General features: G+C 35.7%; 1 protein-coding gene across 7 annotated transcripts in view; it reads right to left on the reverse strand.

Annotated features, from left to right (window-relative positions):
* The window catches only part of ralgapa2 (Ral GTPase activating protein catalytic subunit alpha 2), a 195,566-nt gene that overhangs the window by 68,293 nt on the left and 103,785 nt on the right, over positions 1 to 23,488 (reverse strand). For all 7 annotated transcript variants that reach the window (XM_015354284.2, XM_006626136.3, XM_015354267.2 and 4 more), the window contains 6 exons: positions 23,361 to 23,419; positions 22,289 to 22,397; positions 17,077 to 17,187; positions 16,888 to 16,956; positions 16,553 to 16,687; positions 6,586 to 6,769 (listed from right to left, as the gene is read on the reverse strand). In XM_015354284.2, the coding sequence (XP_015209770.2) occupies positions 6,586 to 6,769; positions 16,553 to 16,687; positions 16,888 to 16,956; positions 17,077 to 17,187; positions 22,289 to 22,397; positions 23,361 to 23,419 (667 nt within the window). The remainder of the gene's footprint in view (positions 1 to 6,585; positions 6,770 to 16,552; positions 16,688 to 16,887; positions 16,957 to 17,076; positions 17,188 to 22,288; positions 22,398 to 23,360; positions 23,420 to 23,488) is intronic.

Below are 23,488 nucleotides of genomic sequence, written 5' to 3' on the forward strand. Positions count from 1 at the left end.
CCAAGGAAACTAAAGCAATTAAACCTCAATTAAACAACTTCAATGAAACATGACATGCCTTTTAAACCCATATTGACTTTTTCTAGAATCCTGCAGTAGCCCTACAGATGATGCTCTTGTTTGATCATAATTATCATTTACATAACTTTATGTAAAAAAGTAAGACTTATTGGTCTGTAACTTGAGTCAGTTCCATCACTCTGTTTATGGATTCGAGCCACATCAGCAATTTACCTTCATCATAAATGACTGTTGGAAAAGCTTTGTTAACAGTGTATGAATAACATCTCTTTTTTCCTTAAGTACAGTACATATACCAGAAAACCAACACACCTGGGAAATTTACAACATTTCTACCTCTTCGATATGTATCTTCGCATAAAAACTAAGAACAATTCATTCTGTTGCACCTGTCAGACAGTGTCAAAACTATGCATTAAACTAGTTACCACACAAAAACAAAACCACACAAGAATCTGTTTTGGATTGAGTTTGATACACAAATATAGACAGATGTCTGTGTAAAGAATTTTGGTACATAAATATGGTAAAACACTAATTATAATCCCTAATTACAATCATATAAAAGCTGATATATTTCCTGTGAAAAGTCTCCATCACATGTTCCCAAATTTTTACTTTGATTTTTATTTCTTCTGTACTGATATTCAATTAATTTTCCACTGTTTAGCAGCATGAAAAATGATATTTTCTGTGTATTCAGTAAGCTCTAAAGCTCTGGATTCTAATGTAGTAGGCTTTAACATATTAAACAGATATTTTTATAGTTACAAAAAACTTGTAATTACATTTTTTCCTTCAGCGTTAACAATAAGCATTAGAATCAAACATTGAATGAAACTCAAAATATAAACAAAAAATATATTACATAAATATTTATATTAATAAAACAATTCTTTTGTAAAGTATTATAAAAAACGCATAACAGATGACAGGCCAAATGGCTAACTGGATTAAGTGGTTGCTGGTTGAAAAACCATCTGGTAGTCTGGAGGAGATTCCCGACCAAACAATAAGGATAAAAAAGGGTTCTGCTAAGACAGAAGGTAAGATCATTCTTACAGAGTCTTCCTTCCAAGCACACTGTATTTAAATATGTAATGGTTACAAATAAAGAGGTTCCAAAAGGCACAGCATTCTACAACTGCTTTGGAAACACTTGTCTGAGGCACTGTAAAGAACACTGATTTATCCAAAGGCACATATTACATACTTTAAATTTAATAAAGACAATATACATCTTTTTTCCAAGTAAGTAACTATTACTGAACTATTACGGAAGATGCTATAAATAATTTGTGAATATTCACAAGTCACAGACAATGAACTGAATCTTTCACGGAAAGATAGCCATGCAAAATACATTTAGAGGTTTGTCCTCAAACTACTCCAATCAAGAAAGACCTTTGGTGTTTAAAGGTACCAAGATGATGGATTTCATCCTGCTCTGATTCCCTGTTAGTCTGCTGAGCAATGTTCGTTTGTTTTATTACAGATACAGTACAAACGTCTGACACTGTTGGTTTTCATACTGTAAATCAGTACTGGACTCTGAGCAGAAGACTTCATGTAAGGGACCTCACAGGCAGTCCCTGCATTGTTATGGCCAATTCTGTGTCACTTCTGGGAACTCTCAAAACGGGCAGCAAATAGTCCAGCCTGTGATTCTTATATCTCAACTTTAGGCTCCAGTGGTAAAGTCATTCAGAAAGCTTGCAGAAGTCGTTTGAGTTCCCCACACCTGACTGCGAGGGTTGTGGGCACAAATTCCAGATGCAGACACCGCTGCAGTACCCCTGAGCAAGGCACTTTAACCTGACCGACCAAGCGAGCCCAGCTGTATAAATTAGTTCCAACATTTGTATGTGGGGAAAAAAATCAGTTGCTGTAATATCTGTATGCTGCTTTGAGTAAAAGTCTCAATGAAATAGATTAGTTATAAAAATAAAGAAAGATCACACAAGAAGAATAAATTACAGAAATTATGCATATTTGAATAGCTAGAAAATGCCGGTTGGAAAACAAATACAAAATGGTAAAATACGAAAAACTTGCCTAAAGCTGTTCATTACAAAAAGCCTTCAAGATATCAATAATGTCACTGGTTTCTACCTGTGACATTGCATAGCTGAGCTTTCCAATCCACGTGCTTACACTTACAGCTTTCTGCTCTGGTTCTTTTCATATAGATGAATAAATATATCTTTCAGTCTTAATTACTAAAGGGATATTTTTTCTTTACAAACCCATGCCTAATAGTTTAGGCCATTCATATTTTGTATATAGCATCTAATTATTGAAGGCAGCTTTGAAAAGACCATTCAATTCTGACAATGCTGAAAAGATTCCCATTCCTCATTAAGCATTGAAGTATCTTTGTAATTCAAAGAATAGATTTCTACTCATCTTTGATACTGAATTTTAATCATCAAAATGTTCATGACTATTCAAACTGAATGGAATACATTTCTTATTAGTGTTAAAGCACACAAAAAAACATTCACATTATAACACTTCCAAAAATACTATAATTTCCTCTCATGTCCAATAGACATGTGAAAATTAGATTTTTGGTAATATTATCCATGCTTGCATTCATGTCAGAAGGTTTTCAAAAAGTGGTGATTATTTTTTTGTAGTCTGTACACAAGTTACATAAAAGAATCAACCTAGGGAATTTGTATACATATGAAATGTTTCACAAAACTGCTTGAACAAAAGTCACATACATGTACAGTATATAATTTTCTAAACATCCTAGAATTGAAAGGAAATCTTTCTGAAACACAACTAAAAAGAATAATCAGCATAAACTGTTGTACAATTGATTCAAACAATTTAATTGTTTTAATAGATTTTTATTTTATGCTACAAAACTACCTTGGAAGAATGCAATTTTAAAGCCCACATTCCTCAACAAACTTGCCTTCTGTCACACCTGCACATACTTCAGGCAATCTGTCATACAATTAGAGTAGTTAACTTATGGTAAAGTCTAGAGCTTGCACTTCCGTTACAAAATTTGCTATTATTCCTCTTTAATCTGTCTGTGTGTTCCATGTTTTAAACATTAAGAAAACTAATTTAATTAGGTCCTAAATCACATTCTTCAGGTTGGTACAAAGCTTAACTATTAAATAATGCTGTTTCTGTGTTCTCTTCTGTTTTTTTAACAGCAAATATAACACTTTACATTTCTGTTTTAATCCCCATATTTAACATTAATTCCTTAAACTTCGGTTCATTTCACATAATCTCTAATTGTCTTCGGGACAGTCTTTACGGGTTAGAATCTGTTATAGGCATTTTTATTTTTTCTTCTCTCTACAAAAATCTTGCCCTTTTATGAGATGAAACTTGAAGAGCTAAAACAAACAGGTAGCAAGCTAAGTTTTTTAAAAGAAGAGTTTTCTGACTTAAATCAGCTTTTTTCAATTTGTTTTCTCTTGACTTTGTTGAATGATGTTGTTCTAAAACCCAGTCTGCAGAATATGTGCTCCTTTTTTAATTTCCATCGCAGAAATGCCTTTTTTATGAAAGGCAGTTATGGATATTTGATCATCCCCTTGTTTGGAGCCATAGCAACTGGCTAACCCTCACCAACACGGGCTACGTGAAGATTTGAGGTGGTTATGCCGCTGCACAGAAAAAGGATATCAGAAAAACAGAAGGTTACATTTGTAAAAGTGCAAGGCAGGAAGGAAATGGGTGGGTCAAAGCTGTTCTTTTTTCTACAGGAAAATAAACCTAACCCCATAACTCATTTTTAAATAAAAATGAGAAACAAAACCGGTTGTGAAATTCAGGTACGTTGATCTCACTGGTCTCCTGACATCAACACCACTGGTCACAAACTGGATAGGACGCCAGTGTATAACAGGGCACACACACTCACACCACAGCCAGTTTTCACTGAATTAAATTACCAGTATGTCGCTGGACTGTGGGAGTAAACCAGAGCACCCAGATGAAACCCAGTTGTACACAGGTTTGTACATACAAACTCCACACAGATAACAGCTTGGGAATTGAACTTGAGGCCCCAGAGCAGTAAAAGAAATCATTAGAACAACACGTCAAAGTGTTAGAAAGTGAAGGCTACCCCAATGGGTCAGGGAAGAAAACCCAAAAGTAATGTAAAGTTTGTCTGTATTTCAGGAGACGAGTGACAGGAAACATTTAGTAGAGATGCTTAAAAAACTCACTGCAAGCAGATGTTAATGTTGATAAAAAACAGTAAGAAAAACAACACAAAACGATCTCAATGGGTGTGTTGGTGCTTAGAAGCTTCAACTGAGAAGACGAAACATTAATGTTAATCACATTAATTTAATGCAGATTTTGCATTGTACATCTGCTGTTATACTGTTTCCCTAATAATTTTCCAATGGTGCCTATATATTTTATATTTCATGGATTATATTAATATTATATTATTTGAGTATGCTTATTAAATGAATTTTCTATCCAAAGTGTGTTGATGAAGGACTTGCAAAGACATATTCTGAGCAAATGACATCTGTGACTAACTGCCTTCAGAAACTTCTGAGGGTATCATAGACTAATACCAAGAGGTGTTTTGCTGCTATTCTGTTGAATATTGATTCTGTTGTCTGTTTTGTAATTCTGTTAAAACTGAGATTTACCATGCAATGAATCAGTAAAACGTTTAAAACTTTATTCAGTGAGTTACTGAGTTGTACTGGTGTCAAAGACAAAGATTACATGATGTCCTTTCTGTATTCCTTCCGTGTACTCAGTGCATATTAAAAACATTCAAGATTAAGTTACAGCCTGAGCACTGATTAGAAAAGCAATGTTTTGAGGAAAATAAAACATGGAAGTCACAGTTTGACTGCATCTAAAGATAAAAAATAATTCTGGCATCCATTTGTTAATTTTCATTTAAGGACTACTGTATTTGTTTCACATGAGAAATAAACATTCAGTTAATGTTGGTCTTAAAGTCTGTAATTTGTACTGCCTGAATTGTATGGAGTTGCTTGGGTTTAATCATGAACTACATGTGGGCCACAAGCCACAGGTTGGGAAACAATCACCTTACTAGAAATGAGAATTTCCTCCAACTCTCAAAACCCCAACTCACAAATCTCATCTGTCAAACTGGGTTTTGAGATGATTAATACATCTACCGAACTGCGAAGTATTGCAGTTCTTAATGTTAGTGAATTATTAATATCATTTTATTGTGAAATTAGTCACTTCACTAAAGATCTATTCCTACCTGCAAATATGAATGAGTGTTCAACAAAGAAGAGATACCTCTGTATTGTAGTATGTAAAATAGGAAGGAGGGTATACTCAGTACTGATATTACTTACAATAAAGTAATCCTAGAAGCAATACTGTTTTTGTATTCCAGAGTTTTCTCATATTTGAGAAATAGAGCACATTTTGTGTTCGCAAGTATTCTCTGTTTGCATGGGTTTTTGCTTCAGTTTCTTACTACCTTCCAAATACATGCTAGCGAGGTTAACTGGTGTCTGTAATTTGTCTGTTTGTGAACTCTACAAGGTACAAGCAGACTAAGAGTCTAGTACTTTCTGGGACTGGCCTCAATCATCTAACATCAGTTCTGTTCCTCTGATGTTCATATGTGATAGAGAGAGCCACAAGCTAGATGGTAGCCCAAACCCTACTCTTGACCTACAAATTTCACACAAACAAATTAAAACTGCATCTAGAATGCAACAACACAGTGGCTGTTCCAGGTGAAGATTGTTCCCAATTCTCTCTGTCCCAGGTGTTCTCAGGGTGTGGCATTTACCTAAACACATTTTAGGAGAATATTTTTGCGCGTCTGTGATATGCTTTCAGGTGTGTGCCATTTTAGCCCTTTGCTGCTCCTATTGAATGATTATTCCTAAAGCACTATCCATTTTAAATCATAACATCTTTTGTTAATCAGGCCTGACTGCAGCCAAAAGCTATTCTGTAGGGCTGGGAGGAAAGGAAGATACCTTTTGAACCACACCTGGTGGCTTTTCATGGGTGCAAACTATTCTTATCAATAGAAGTTCAGACAGATTATCTTCAGTTCGTGTAAAAAGTGTGCCAACCTGGTCAGACACATTCTTTTGCTCTCTGAGATGCTCTCAGTTTTGTTTGTTCACCCAGGTCTCTTTATTATACTCTTGGTGTGAATACGTTCATGTCTTAAAACAATCAAGCTGCAGTAAGACCAATAAAAGCAAATCTCAGAACTATTGTTTAGGTACTGTTTCTAAAGCAAGAAGGTGAAACAATTCTCTTCTCATCCCTTTTCCACTACTACTACTCAGTAAGTAATCAGGTTCATTTGTGGAAAGAAGTATTTCTTTCTTTCTACACATACTTACCCACAAGCATATTTATACACATGGATATGCACCCACTAAGCCAAGCAATCTAGTGCACAGCAGGTTTTAAATGAACCCACTTTAGTATGACATCCTGCTTTACCCTGTGCCAACAAATCTAAGTCTGCTTCCTGCTGATCCCCCGAAGACTGACCTGTTAATGACAGTGACTTTAGCAAAGACAGTTCCCATGCTGAGAACTTACCCTCAGCAACCGTGAGCAGGTTGCCAAAATCCACACTTGAGTGAGACGGCTGTGGCTCACAGTTCTTGACGTTTCCAAGAAGCAAGAAGGGATCGTAATCTGTAGCTGACAGGTCAGCTAGACTAAGAAGATAATGGCTCTGCTGGGTGTGGAGGTTAGACCCATAAACACAGCAGTGCAACACCTGGCGGAAAGCACAGAATATGTTAGCGTTAATGTGGCAATTTCATACTGTTCACAACTTTATTCACTTCACGCAAGTCTCATTACAACTTCAAATACCACTTCATAAAAGTTTTAAGGGGACCCATGTCATATGCCAATCGATGAAATAAGGTATTTTCACATTTAAAATGTAGAAATTGCATTGAATGTCATAAATTGAAATGTACATTTGCAATTGATAAAACTATCTGCCATGGCAAGGTTGAAACCAATGGCAGTTCAATCCTGTTCAATTCTTGTGTCTACAGGTTTCCTACGTCTGTCTAAAAGCAGAAGCACTTGAGGAGCTGGGAAAAGCTGTTAAATCGGTCCAATTAAGGCAATAATGAGCTGAGCTGGAATGGAAACTCGCTGACACCTTTGCCCTATAGGATCAAGACTGGATGGCTCTTTACTAACCCACCAGCTTAATCAGACACTCAAGGACCTTTAACACAACGTTGCAGAAAACAGTCACAAAGCTTTAAAAAAAGGAAGCTTAAGTAAGAAAGTCACAGGCTTTTGTTCTGCAGGGAACCAATAAACAGGAAGCATGTTCACTATATACACATAGCTTCTGTGTAATTTGTGTTTACTTCAGCTCAGTGCAAAAAAGCAGTATTCATTGGGAAGGCTTACAAGATCCTACCATCCCAAAGGCAAAAAAAAAAATAACTGTAACCTTTTTAGGTCATCAGGTGGCAAAATGTGAAGTCGGTGGAATCTGGCTTGATATTTAGGGTGACGTCCCTGACGAGAAAGGCTGATATTTCATTAAATAAAATCTTCCACTCACATTCTATAAAAAAAATGAAAGTTAACAAAATGGCTGTTCCTTCAGTTCTCCTTTTTGTTTGCTACAGTAAACATTATCGACTCGAAACTGCTTTAACACACCTGTTCATTACTTTTCTTTTTCCAAACACAATAATAAGCTGCAAAGCAGCAGGTACTGGAGTACCCAGGTGCCCAAAGGGTACTTAAATAGTCAATCTAACTTTGCCATTCCACACATGTAAGGAGGGTTTTCTGATTCATCAGACGCCTTGTATGGGGTCCCTGAAACAAGCTCTCACCAATAATGTAGTTATCTGACAGTATATTGCAAAGTCACACAATTTCCCGTATCTGTCATCCACCTGTCTCTTTTTTCCTCCAGGACTTAATTAAAACCAGAAAGCTTCACTGCACAGACTAATCTTAGCTTAGTCAAAAATCTAGTAATTAAGAGTCCCTGGAGTTATATTTACAAGCAAATGAATTATGTAAAGTTCATCCCTGAATAAACAAAATGAGGAAGCTGCTTAGCATGGCTTATGATGGAATCCTTAATAAGGGTATTCTGTTGGTACTCATCTGTGCTTCTCCATGTAATAATGTTTCTTTGTATGAAACATGCAGCCTTTAAAGGGCAAATGTTAGATTATTACAAAAAGAAAAAAAACCGCTGAATGTCAGGAGCAGACAAAAGAAGTCATTTTAATAGAAGGAACGCTGAGGACCTGTAAACAAATCTACAAAGCACACAGAAGGTGCCTTGTAAAAATATTCACCCCCTATCAACAACGTCACATTGCAATGCTTTTAAATATAACATAGTTATTAAAATAAACAAGAAATAAGTATATAATATATACGTATTATACTTATTACATACTAAAATATTTATACTTTTTTATATGTATTTTTATATTTGTAATGGACCAAATATAATGAGGTGTTGCTCGTGTGTTAATAATAATTATTAATAATTAATAATGTACAAATAACATCCTATTATGCTTAGGATCGGCTATAGAAATGCTGGGCAAGCCTAGTTGCCTGGTTACCTATAATAAGACCTCAGTGACTTTGGAAGAGGGGTGATTGTTGAGCCTGTTTGTCAGGAGCTTCAGTGACCGAGACAGCTCATCTCACTGATGTTTCATGAGTAATGGTCCTAGGTGATGTCAGCATGGAGCTCTAAGGGGAAAGACACCATCAGCCAAGGGCACCAGTGGGAGGAACCGTTCACAACCGGATCGTGACACTCGTGCATTAAGTCAAGGTGCAAACCAAAACAGGCAAACAACTGCAGATTGATTGACTTCACATGTCAATCTGGGGCCAGGAACAACCAGTTTAATTAAAAAGTGGTCTGCTAAATATTCCACAGAGCAGGATACTATAGTCAGATTTCAGTGCACAAATTGTACTGAAAAAGCACAAGGCCAGGGGTGCACAAAGTGCAGAGAACAGACTGCCACTAAAACATTCCCCGTGTAGTATATCTTGTTGCCCACTAAGGAATGATCAGCAATAACTGCTTGGATCTGTAGAGTTTACCTACAGTACATATATATTTTCATACTTTAATCTTTAAAAACATCTACTTTTTTGAAGTTTTTTGAAATATTGACTGAATTGATTGATTTTGTTATCCAAATACTTGGTTCAGTACAAATAAAATCAACACTCTTAAATTTGGAGCTATTGGTACCAATGAAATGGGGTGAAGAACAATTATATACTGTAGATGTGAAATAAAGAGCAAGTTACTTAGTTTATTGTGGTATTATCAGTTTTCAGTAGCTATGTTGGCTCACAGATTTGCTAAACATTTTGTTGAAAGCTGCACATACAGGATTTATGCTTGATTTAATGTGTATACCAGTTCTATTTGCCCTGCGATATTCCTTTCATGGGACAATGTGCTCATTGATTGCCAGGTGTGGCTCCGTTTCTCCCCCGCAACCCTGTAAAGTGGTTAGAAAATGGATGGATGGATCACTAGTACAGATGGCTTCCTATCCTTTCCAGAGAATCAACTGGGAATGGCTGTTCTTCAGGTATGACCAGGCTGGAAACAAATTCCGCCATAGAAAGTGTGATAATGTCTGATGAAGTATCAGGGCTGCAGAGCTCCAAAAATCATTTCTCCTGGAAGAGTGGAAACCACCATCTATGATCGTCTTGGTACAGTATGTCAAAAATTTATGGAAGGTAGGTGTCAAAAACATCAACCCACAATATCACTACAAGGTAGTGTTAATCAAAAGGAGAGCTGACTCTCCCCTCCAGAACTGATCCAGAAAATTCAGTGACTTGTCTGGAAGCTGGTGAAGAGATATGTGTTCACCACTTGGGAACTGACACCACAATTAAGTCAATGTAGTAAGTACTTGGCATTATCACCCTGACATTAAAGATCTGGGTGTATTATTGCCAACACATTCTGAGAATTGAAGAGGGTAGCATATTGCACAAAACTACAATCACTGGCCAAGATGACATTGATACAATGAAAGTACTGCAAAAAATGTCATGCACAAAAAATGATAAAAACTGTCCCAGTCTAATGCCAGAGTTGGTCCCTTTATGAAAAATAAAGAAGCAACATGTAAGGTCAGTTAATAAGTGATACGTGATAAGTGATAAAATAAGTGATAATTATTTATTGGTGCAAATTAAATAAGAGTAATCATTAATAAAGTGGATTTTTTAAACCTATTTACTGGAAACTTTTGCAATTATGACAATAAATGGTCAGAAATTCCCAAAGAGAAATAACAAATGCATACAAGAATTTATTAATCTTAATCTGTGTTAATAGAAATGTTGCTGTGGTGTACATGCTACTGCTTGGTCAACTGACAAAATACAATGAGTCAACAAAAGAAAGTAATCCAGATTGGGAAATATTGTAATTTAATCTATATTCAAAGCTGTTCAGACACAAACCTGTTCTGTCCTGAAATCACACTAAGCACTATTCCACCAGAACATTCTCAGACTTTCTTCAGGGCATCAGCTCATCATAGCATGAAGTACAAAGCTTTTCTAAATGAAGGCTGAATCGCATGGTAGAAGACGAACTGATAAGCAGAGAACACTATAGGCAATAACATAAAGAGCACTACTAAGGATTTTTAAAATACATTTCAACTGGAATCTCTGTTTCGATCCAAGAGTATTCAATCATGATAATAATTGCTTACACTTATATAGTGCTTTTCTGGACACTCCACTCAAAGCGCTTTATAGGTAATGGGGACTCCCCTCCACCACCACCAGTGTGCAGCCCAACCTGGATGATGTGACGGCAGCAATAGTGCACCAGTACGCCCAACACACACCAGCTCTCAGTGGGGAGGAGAGCAGAGTGATGAAGCCAATTCATAGATAGGGATTATTAGGGGGAAATGTGGCCAGGACGTCTGGGTTACATCCCTACTTTTTTTTAGAAATGACCACAGAGAGTCAGGACCTTGGTTTTACGTCTCATCCGAAGGACGGCACCTTTTTGCACCTGTAGGTATTGGATTCCCTATCAATACCCACCAGTGTATTTTCCTAAAATGAGAACCATCAATAAGGATTGCACCACATGGGTCTCCTGATCACCGCCCACAGATCAGGACTTAATAATCATTATCAATCATTAAGAACAATGAAAACGTATGCATAGGGACAGCATGAACTACAGTCTTTTCTTGACTGTCAAAGACAAAGTCAGAGCATGCAAAAATGTACTGTACACCTAGCTCACTCATGACAGGTGCTTGAAACTCTGAAGATGGCACCACAGCATCAGCCTTTGAACTACAGACACTGCATGTTTCTCAAACTGTTAATCTCTTCTGATCAATGAGATATAATTGATTCAGTTTTTACTCAAAATGAATCAGAAACATACAGTAGTTACATATTTTTAAACCAGTGTTTATTAAAACAATGTTTTTTGCCAATCCCAGCATGCTGAGAACAGAACATTTCAGGAAACAAAAATTCAGAGACAGATAACATTAAATTTGAAGAACTCTTCACCAAAGCCTGTACAGTGTAACTCCTCAGTGTAAGAGTGCTCTGAATTGTAACAGTGTTTGGCACAAATCCCCCTTCTTCCATCCAATGAGGATGGAATATCACAGGAACAATGGAATATATCAATCTTTCATTCTATACTGTGAAACCAAACTCACTGAGTAACTGCCAGCAAGCTAATCAAAGTCCAAACCCATGGTAGCCTATTTCCAGGATTCCTTGATAAGGATTCAAACATTCATCCTTTACCAGTTATGAACTCAATAAATAATCTTAAATTGTGAGTTACAATTTAGAAAGAGCATAATCCTCACAGAATTCTTATTTTGTGTTCAGGTGAATTTGTTGTGAATATTCTTGATGAATTACTGTTGTTATTGAGAAAACTCCAGCATTCACCTATCTTGAATCTATATGTTACAGATTACAAGAGACCTGATGTACAGAATATCTTGACAGCATCTCAAACATCATTAGGGGCTTACACGGTTAAACTGATATTGAATAACACTAAACAATACATTACCTTCCTCTAAATTAAACATACAGTAGTCTACATTTTTGGTAAAAAGCTTTAAAAAAGTACTATCTTGACAAAGATCCACATCTTTGAAGCTGGGTTTCCTAAGAGATATAAGACTGAATTGCTTTAAATGATGACAACATTTTAACATTGCTTTCCCCAAATAAAAAAAACAAAAAATGTTGAGATATATGCCAATAAGTGCTGTTAAAAATTTACCTTAATTAAAGGTTTTTTTATTACTTTAAATTAAAAATGTATTACTTTATAATAAACCTCTTGACCAGTAGAGCTTGCTTTATAAGAATAAACTGCCACAGAAAAGTTTGAGAAGATACAAAATAATAGGTTTTTTGGGGGACAGTAAAAAGGTATTTATAATATTGATGTGAAGTCTAAGCAGTCAGTCTATTGCTTATTGATCAGTATTGCGATTGGTACAGTTCCTTTATTTTTTTTTAACTGTGAAGTAAATCATATTTTGAAAAAAATGCTCAGTGAAAATATTTAATAAAAATTATTAAAGACTATTCGGAAAGACCAACAGTCTAAGACTACATTATGCCTTTAAATTTAGACTAAAGTATCTATTAAAAACAACATATTTTGTACATTTTTTAAATATTGTCTTTATACATTAAATAACAGGAACTTAATTGTAAAATAATGAATATTGTACAATTTTCTCTAAGATTCAAATGTTGAGTCTAAAATCTGTTAGTCTGAAAAGATTATTGTACGCATTAAAGAGAGACTACATTTTCTGGGAAATTTGGTATTGTTAATTACAGTGCTCCGCAAAAGCATTCACTCCCTTCCAAAGGTATCCCATTTTGCTGAATTATAAATGATGTGCACACAGTTTTGAAGTGAATATTTTATTCAAAACTTGAATGCTCAAGCTGAATACTTTTATAAATAAAATAAGTAAATACCAGTAAAAACCAATATATGTCGATTGCAATAAGTACTCACCCCTTAACCACTGAAAACCTAAATTAGTTTAGGTTTACAAAATTACTTTGAAAAGTCACAAAACTCATTGAATTGTATCTGATTGTGTGCAATAATAATGGTTCAAGTGATTTTAAAATAAGCACACATGTCTTAAAAGTCAGAAGGATTAGTTTATACTGAAGAAAAAGCAAATGAAATACAAAAACCCGGGCAGATGGCATTTAATGTAGTCATAGTGTAGTGCAGGGTTTTGCATGCAGGTAGTAAAAAGTATAACTATAAATACAAAATGGGAAACTACATGATAGAGGCAGCTTAACTGTTTATGTTGACACATTTCAATTTTCTAGACACCTAGGGAAGCAACAGGAAGATAAACAAAATGGTAAGACATAAGTCAAAAGCAAATAATTGAAATCGCGGGAAGTTACTGTATGTTAAAATTTTACAAGGGCCTTAAATACACCTTTTTGTATAATTTTGGGCACCATATCGCAAAAAAAGATAATGTTGCTCTGGAATTAGTTAATGGAAGAGACAGCCTTGGGCTAATAAGAATGTCCGGCACCAGCGGAAAAAATGAACTGTTTTTGTCTTGGACAGGATCCCAGTATTCAGAATCCTTAGAGGCATCAACAGAGTCAACCTGGTGGACCTCTTTGTAATCCCCTGTGAAACATGATCCAGAAGACACAAACGGAAACCTGGGGGGAAGTGCATTCACAAATGAGAACAGGAGACGCGTCTTTTGGCGAAGCCATGTTGTTCGAAGCCGATACGCCTTTCAACAAACACCTGCGCGCGGTCCTCAGATCACTCAGCCACTACTTGCCCAATGAGCTAGAGAGCCCAAATGGCCTCCTGTCGTCTGTTACCTTGCTTTTGTTCTTACGAGCCACTTGAGACCCTAAGCAGAGCCTAAAATTTGAAACTCCGGATATCCTCCTCAGATTGCTCACTTGACAGTGCCATGTCTTGGACACCTCTTGTGTTTCGTGGGCAGCCAGAATCACATTCATTAGCTTCAGAAATATTTTTATACATTGCCACGGAAGCCATTTCATTTTAATTGAAAAAAACTATTCCATATAGTTGTTTTAGCTTTTTAATATGTGAACTGCAGACTGTTCATTAATGGCACTATTTAAAATGCATTGCTTTCGCTTAAGTTATGCCTCCCACAGTTAGTGTATCACCAGGCACCTGCTCAGCGAAACCAGATCCTGTTTACGCTGTATATTCAGAATAGGAGTCAATTAATTGCCCGGTTAAAAACACAATTGGCGCTTGAAAAAAATTACATTTACTTAAACAAAATAATGTTCAAAAAGATAAACGATTGCTGCACAATTACATTTTGTGAAGTGTGTATGATTAAATTAATTAATATGTTGCTTGGTGTGTTAAATTGCTTTATTCACAGTTAAATAAAGTGAGTGCTATGGCAGGCTAAATCTGTTCTTGAAAGCAGGCCAAACATACCATAATTTACTGAAAGTCTAGGCATGACCAAAATTACAAATAGTTTAATAGTATTATTTAATAGTATTATTTGTAGCACAGTGTGTTTCTAAAGTTTAAATATCTCCCCTTAAAATGCCATTAGCAGTCATTGTGTCTTCACTACATTCTAATTTAGAAAAACTTAGTTATGACCCACTGAACGTGGGATGTTTTTTGGCACGACAAATATTTAAAATATCATAGTTGTGATAATTGTACATTAGGAAGGGTCTCCATTCTGATGAAAAAAAGAATATTCTTACAACATGGCATTCTAAAACTGGAGACAATAAGTGTGTAATTATATACATGCACCCTCCTATACAAACTCTCGATTAATGAATTTTTCAACAACAAAGCAATTGTTCTGATGTCAGTATTCAGTATACAAAAGCATTTTCAATAACTACGAATGCTTTCCCCTTAAAATCTCTTGTGAACTTTGTGATTTTTATCCTTGAATATCCTCATTTTTAATAACATATCAGTAAATACACTGCCAGTGCTGCAGTTGTGACAAAACCAAAGAAAATTAAGGAAAGCATTCTCTCTGCTATTGCTCTTTGGAAAGTATCAAGCATGTCAGCTTTCCATTCACCTTAACAAAAAATATACATCTCTTCTATTGAACCACAAAAAAACTATTTTCCTTTCCTCTAATAGAACAAGTGTCAAGACCTTTTTACTGTGTGCAAAAATCTTCCTTTCAAATCGTTAAAAAAACCAATAAATACAGTTTCCCTGAGAGCAGTGGCGGTAGAGTTACTGAACCCAACCCAAAATGTAGAGGAAGTTTGTGTACAGGATTTGCGCTTTGATTGCATAGACACATCCCTGTCAGACTAGATCTGAGACAGATAATTGAAGAGGAGCACTGCAGTTGGAGAGCGGCAGAGAACAACAGGGAGCACATGTACAGTATGGGAGACTGATGCAGGCGTGTCAACAAAGGGGAACCTGTCTTGGGTGGGCTATTCAGGCTCAGACAAGACATAACTGAATCCTGACCAAGTGATCAAGATCAATTTATTGGCCATATACAATTTCTTGCATTGCGAAAATTAGTCTTTTCGCATACCCCAGCTCTCCATGAGACACACAGGCACACAAACGTGCCTGTGAGAAGCTTGGGGTCAGAGCGCAGGGTCAGCCATTTATATGGACTATATTATATGGCACCCCTTGAGCAGTCGGGGTTAAGGGCCTTGCTCAAGGGCCCAATGGAGTAGGAGTCCTCTGCCAGCCACGGGATTTGAACCGACAACCTTCCAGCCACAGATGCAGATCCTTAGCCACAGAGCCACCACTCTGCCCTGCCACATGGTTGAGCAAGTGGGCCACACGTTTCATAACACTTCAAACATACTGTAGGGCACGGACTGAAATTCAACTAGCCTACCTCTCAGCACTGTACTGTAAGACATTTAAAATCTTCATGGATTATATCACTGAAAACAAATAGGTTCTGTGTTAGAATTTTATCAGCAGCAAACACATTTGAAATGCAATTTTTTTTTGTACACTTCAGTGTTCATGTAGAAGTTTGAATGTATTTTTCAAATATTTATAGCCTTTTCTGGTTAGTACCCAGAAGGCAAGACAACAATCAATGTCTTGCATGCACATGAAATTAAGGAGCTGGTCCCGTTTGCCTTTTGGATGCTGTTAACCACAGCTCGCTGAAATCACACAGACATTTATTTAATAATGAAAAGCTTTATTAAGTTCATGCTTTGCTGGCCTTAGGAATTAACTTTGAGATTTGTCATTCTGACCTGGCTTTTAATAAGAGTTGAAATGCTTCGAGAGAAGAAACGGCTAACACTAATGTACTACAGACCCATTAAAAGGCCAATTATGGATTGTCGTATATTTTAACTATGAGCATTTTGTTCTAAATATATTTTATTACCAGAACCAGAAGCTCAATTGGAAGCTCAATGATTAGGCAGCTGCTATGGCTAAAGCTATACATACCCTGTAAATATAGTCCAGCAGAGGAGCTTTTTGTGAAGAGTCTTCAAGCACAGGCATGGTAATAGGCTCTAGCAGTGTATTCAAAGGTATTGCCATGCACCAATCCAGCAGGCAGAGCAGCAGTGATACCATTAGCTAAATAACATAAAAATAAAAAAGGTCTTCCATTAGAGGAGCATTGCTTTCTCAACCACAAGCTACACAAAAATAATCAATTAGCAAGTAGAAAGCATTGTGAAGACAGCCTTACTCTGAATTCCATTACAACAGCAGAGGATCCTCTTTAAATGACATTAATAAAGGGACAATAGCTCTTTTTATGTGGAACCTTTTACCTTTTTATCTGCTTCCACAGTTGAATGTTCTGCGTTCGGCAAGAGAAATGCGATTGTAGCCACAAAAATCTGTAATATAAAAAAAAGCATTGAACATGAGGTTGCAACCCTTCTCACACGATAAAGCATGTTGTAAAACTAACTGTGGAATACACCTTGAGCACAGTGTGTTTTAGGATGAGGACTTACTTCAGTAATTTTCTTCGGGAGAGAGTATTCATATCTCTGAAGGTTTTGCCAGTGACAGATTAAAAGCTGGAACACATCGCATGCGACATGGGCAACCACTTTATTTGAAAACTAGGGAGGAAGAACACAAGAAAAGCCATCAGTGCTTGCTAATAGTGAACAGTTTTCTTGTACACTGGTTCTTACAACAACTGTTAACACGAATATGGAAAGCAGAGTAATTTGAGGCAGCATAATAAATAACACCTTGATTTTATTTTGATATCAAAACAGAATTATACTGTATCTGAAGAAGAAAGATGATCAATAGCACTGAGTGACTGAGTGAAGAAAGGAGACATTTATCTCTTTTTAAACCTAAGGCCTAATACGAGAAAGCCTGAACAGAGGTGCTTCCACTTCATCCCATCAAATTGTTTAGTGTGATCACATATCTGGCCTCTTTCTGATGGCTAGACATTTATTTGAGAAGAAGTCACAATCAGCATTATTATGATGAGCCGGTCCAGTATTTCAAGAGTTTCACTCTATATTCATTTCTTAACAGAGGTGCACAATTGCTCAAATCTGCAGTTTCTTGCAGATTAAAAGCAGTTTCTTGATGTAGTTCAGGTGGGTAGCTGCGTCAGCATGCGTAGGCTGCAAAGGAACAAGTAATAGGTTTATTCCATGCTGAAAAAAAGAAGAAAGAGAACACAACGTTTCGGCCGTGGAGCCTTCTTCAGGTGATGGCTGAAGAAGGCTCCACGGCCGAAACGTTGTGTTCTCTTTCTTCTTTTTTTCAGCATGGAATAAACCTATTACTTGTTTCTTGATGTTTCCACTGTTACAATTCCATATTCGCGGAAGGTATGTGCCTTACAAAATAACTCAAATGAGAATAAATAATTCCAAAACCTTCTAAATTGAATATGTATGTTCCATTTAATATTTTGTACGTATTCTTTTATTTCTATCAACACAATAAGGCCACCTCAAATGTAAACATTACAAAATTTCCCCAGACTAATGGCACTTATTAAAAGTTGATTTGAAGAAGTTGTTTCCTATGTACATCTGTACAGAACCTCTTATTTTTTCCCCACTATTTCTTAAAAGTGAGTAACATACAATACGATTAGACAAGAATCACTTTCCAGAATTCATCTGTAAAGAAGCAGTTTATTGTTCTGTTTATATGATGTGTACCACTCCAAATAACAAATATCATATATTTCCTAAAACAAATCCACATTACGATAAAACTGTAAAACTACAATTACTCACAAACAGTGCTGCCACACCTGGTTATACCCATTTTAACACTGAATAATAAAAACCTACCAAGTATTTACTTCTCATCAACATGGAATTTGTACAGACTACCAGACTTGTGGAATATGACAAATAAAACTTTGGAAAACAATCTTTAGCAAGATACTAAACCTTAAAGTTCAACACCTGCTTTTAGCAAAAGACTTTTCGTCTCTTTCTTGGTCACTTTATTCCTTATGGCAAGTTTCTAAGAGGAAATGATTACTTTTCCATTAGCGAGAGAATTGTTGCTGCAGGAGGCAGGATGATAAAAACTGTTTAAATTGCCGCATATCCTCTGAGCACACACTTGCCTGGGAAACAGGTAGTCTGGAAATAATGGCACTGCACCAACATTTTTTAGCCTTCTGGGACCACAAATTCTCTACATCTTTTAAAGCAAAAAAAGAAATCTCTTATAACCCATTTGAGTACCAAGCATGAAATAGTTCCCTATTACATGAAGAACAGGCACCAGTCTATAAAAATAACCAAAATTGCACAGAGCCAAGGAAAATTGGGGATTTAAGACAATTTATTTTCTTTCTGCTCATATTATACATCATGTTTACTTAGGATTTGAAGAGAAATTTGTTGTGCCTTATTTAATAGGTGGCTTGACCAAATGGGATCCTTTTTTTTGTATGCTACTTTACACACACTGTCATTGCAAGATGATGCATTTCCAGTATTTTAAAGGATGCACAATGCATTTTGATTTAAAAAAAAAAGTTATTTTAGAATAAATTGAGGTGCATTAGTTGTTATATACGTACAATACACCTGTTATTCACTTTTTGGAGGAACACTTGTACAGTAGCAAACTCATAGTCCGTCAAGCATCATGTCTTTTTGCTGTCCAGGAACTACAAGACCAAGAGCATCATTATTCATGGCATATACCCTTTCCTAAAAACATATCAAGAGCATACGCAAAAAAGTACACTATGAATGGTGAATTGGAAGCTTCAAAAACCACCAATATAAAAAAGAGGCCTACAAAAATCAGAGGTAGATTAATTTTTCATAGCGGTATCTAACCTGTAATTCAGTTCAAAGCCTCATGATGTCAGTCTAGTCATGTCAATGAAATTCAGATGAAGAATAATTAAGTAGTTAACACATTAACTATACTTTATACTTGTGAAACAGCCCCAATAATGAGCAACTAGAACAGGCCAAAATTTCTTATTACTCAAACAAAGAATAAATAGCTTGCAGTGTCACTATATTGTTTTATTAACATGAAGAAGAAAATAAAAAATAAGACAAGGAAAAAAAACTCCCACACTAAGACTACAAATGGCAATGCAATGTAAAGTATTTTTGATTTGAGGTAATTTCTGTTAACATGACCGTGAAAAAAATCCTGAAATAATCATAAAATGTGTATTGAACGAGAAGCACGTCAATAAACCAAATGAGTTGAGTGTCATAAAATATTTAATTCAATCTGAGATAGACCTATAAATGTTACTTCGTTCATACCCATCATACCCAGGGAGGCAAACAGAACCTGGCTTCACCTCACTGACACTTCAAAGGGCTGTGCTTTTCAAAATAAAACCTCAACCAGAGAAGGAAAAAAACATAAGAATTTGAACAAGACCAGAGATTTAATGTCTTTCACACTTGCCTGCTTTCACTGTTTGCTGACTATTGGAAATCCTGTGTTTTTAACTTGTGCTATCATTAGGGGATGGGAAATTCAGCCCTGTTTATTTTTTTATTTACTTTAATTTACTTCAGCATTGAAGTACAGTAAATATGTATTTATTTGCATGTATTTGTATTTGTATGCATTTGCATTTGTATCTTTTAAATGAAAGAGCAGGTAACTTCCTCTGTAGCAGCACACTTACACTTAAAAACAGATCCACTTTTTTACAAAGCTTGCAGCAAAATGATATTTTTTTACCTAAAGCGGCACCTGCCCAAAAAACAATTATGCTTGTTTTTTAGGTGGTCCATATCATCTTGTCACAGAAACACCTTTCATTTATGTTGCTGGATATACTTGCATTGTTGCATTGTTTTTAAGTGTGCAAGTGGGGGCTTAACGCACAAAAAAACTAGCATTAAGACGTTGCAGTCTACATTTAGGGATGTAGTGATTTACTAAAAAAAGTGAGGACCTAATCTATATTATGATTTATTTTTATTGTGAAGGAATAAATCAAGTGAAATATGCAGAAACAGTTCTCTTCATCACATAACATACTGGCCATTTGGTAATGATCGGCAGCACTGAACTAGCATTGGGGGAAAACAGTATTGTACTAACTGCCAGAAACAAGCAGTGCGTATTAAAAGAGTGGCTTTGGAAACCATAATTTTAGCAATGTATCATTTACCAGTTTCAAATCACTACATAATTAAAAAGATGCTTTCTAGTGGTTTGATTACTGAAGCTATCAAATGAATAACAAAAAATAATACCACCCCTTTGCAAAAACAGCTTGTCAGAAAATCAGTATTTTTGATAGCTCATGTGTCAAGTGAATTACAGTATATCAACTCTTACTACAATATGAACAGCTGCCAGCTGATGACCAATTAACATTGTAGGCAATTCTGGGATAAAACTGAGCTATTCAAATAGGATCTGCTAATCACTTATACACATACTGAGAGTAAGAAAAACATCTAAGTTGAGCAAAAGCCATTCCACAATCAAATTGAAATTAAGAGCAGTGCCAAACCAGATTAATGTGAATTAGTCCTCACTGTACCAGGCAATTTCACAAGCGCTAATATGCAAATAAAAACAATACAACGAATGTTCTTTCTTGGTTTTGTCACAGCAACAATCCAGGCAGGATATGTGAAAAAACTGAGAATGTTAAACAGTTTTATGGAGGTAGAGTTGATAAAGATGTTTCTATGATAAAGATTTAAATGATTGTAACAAAAGTATTTGCAAATTCTTAGGAAAATAACTAAACATTCTAAATATACCTAGAAAATTTCTGTAAAGAGCATTAAACGTTTCCGCTATCATAGCAGATACACTGCTATGAAAATATCAGTTTAATTTCACACTGCATACTTCCTCAAGAAAGCAACTATTTTGGGGAGTTTTACAATTTATCAGGATACATTAATTAAAAAAAATACTGCATTATTAAAACAAATGCAAACTACAGGTTTTTGAGTGATCAAAGATCATTAAAATCAGTATGTATCATGTGATGCTCATTATAAAACTACTTATGTTATTAACAATTTGAGGAGTTCTGATTACTCTGTAGTTTGTTGTAGTAGCATGCAGTAAATATTGATAATAACATTTTTAACAGAAAGCGAAGACTGTTTAAATTGTTAACAATTCCTTTGTGGAGAATAAAGTGACATCTTGGGGCTAGAGGACTGGATTACTGCCTCTAAAAAAGCATTTAACATCCCAGGCAATGAGTATGAGAGGCAAGTTCCTCAGACTTCGACAAATAAAGCTCTACATCACTTTGCTAAAGTTAGAATAACAGCCATTCGTTGCTCTAACTTCACCAACTCCTTAACCGGAGAACTGAAATTCTCCCCTGTGCTCTAGCCAGAGGAACTCGACACTCCTCCAAAGTTACCCATTTGAGGTTTGCACATTTCTTTTTTTTATTTTTTTTTTATTTTAGAGAACAAAGCAAAACTATTTTACATATGAACAACCATTATTCAGCCTTACATCACAGGCACAAATTCCTGTTTGTTCCCCTATTTTTTACACTTATATAACTTTTTAACAAAACTATGTACATTCAAAAGAAGGAAGATGTATACATTTATGAATATGAAAAGGGAGGAGACTATATACGTGTATCTTATTAAATTTCAGTTATTTTGTATCTCAACAAAATCTGACCTTAAAGGTTTAATGTACTGAGCCCATCTAGACCAAAAGAGGTTTGCACATTTCATGTCCTACCTTCAGTGTTACACCAATTACATTTATCGCATCTCTAACATTTGGGTGATTTGTCTGCTGCACAAGTTCTTCGCAGATCCAAACGCCCAGACTACAAATGGCAATGCATCTGAAAAACAAAACAACAGTACAACAACTCACATGAGGCCCTATTTGCACTTTACAGGCTGCCTCAATTTCAGGCCAGCATTTCTTTTGACCCTCTACTTGAGATTTAAGGCTGCCTAACGTGTTCTGAAGGGCCAGGTCATTGTTCAGGAATGTATACATGACGTCAGCACAAAAATACTGAAGAGCAAAATGGCACGAGTAAGAGGTGAAAGCACTTGTACAGTCGTGCTGTATGGTGGATATTTCATTACTTGCAATGCTGTTGGTATGAGCTTTATAGAGTCCCACTACCTTCATTCCCATGCCTTTAACCAAGTTTAAAGTCACTGGCCACTTTTCCCTTTATAACGTTTATAATGATCTTATGTTCCAAGTTTTCATTTTTTAAACGTTAATCTGGCAAAGTATCACTTAAAATGGTCGTAATCTTATTAAAACGTGTTAAATGCCGGATGAGATCTAATGCCTTTTTTCAGTTTTAGGTTCAGACTTATTATCAACATCAAAATGTATTATGAATTAAATCATGATTGTGTTTGTTTTACACATTTTCTCTAGGCAATGAGTGGTAGATATTGATTGGCGGAATATTCTTTTCTACAATATTACATTATTATACAGCAATACATACAAGCATCAAAATATTTTTGTAAGAGATATTGTATACTGGGTTCTAAAGGGATAACACGTAGTTTAATACATAAGCTAGATGGGCCCCACTCATTAGCAACCTTTGTTTCTTTATGTCAGTCAGTCACAAGGTACAGTAATTATTCTTGTGTATGCTTTCTTTTAATTACATACTGTTTCTGTGGTGTCTGTGAAAGGTTATGGCTTGTTCTATACTTTCCCTTAATTTTTGGTTTCTGCAAGTCTTTAAAAAATTGGAGCATTTAGGAATGTGCTGAAAAAGAAATTCTGACAGCAGCTGTAGTAAACCAACATCAACTTGGCCCTGTACCTTGCTCCTTCACTGGGCTCATTCCTCGCAATGGTCAATAAGATGTTGATCAAATAGTCCTAAAGGAATAAAAACAGAATCAAAGAAAAAAATAATCAAAGGCAGTTAAAAATGCACTTTAAACCCAT

Source organism: Lepisosteus oculatus, chromosome 2 (genome assembly GCF_040954835.1).
Source record: "Lepisosteus oculatus isolate fLepOcu1 chromosome 2, fLepOcu1.hap2, whole genome shotgun sequence".
NCBI classification, from domain to species: domain Eukaryota; kingdom Metazoa; phylum Chordata; class Actinopteri; order Semionotiformes; family Lepisosteidae; genus Lepisosteus; species Lepisosteus oculatus.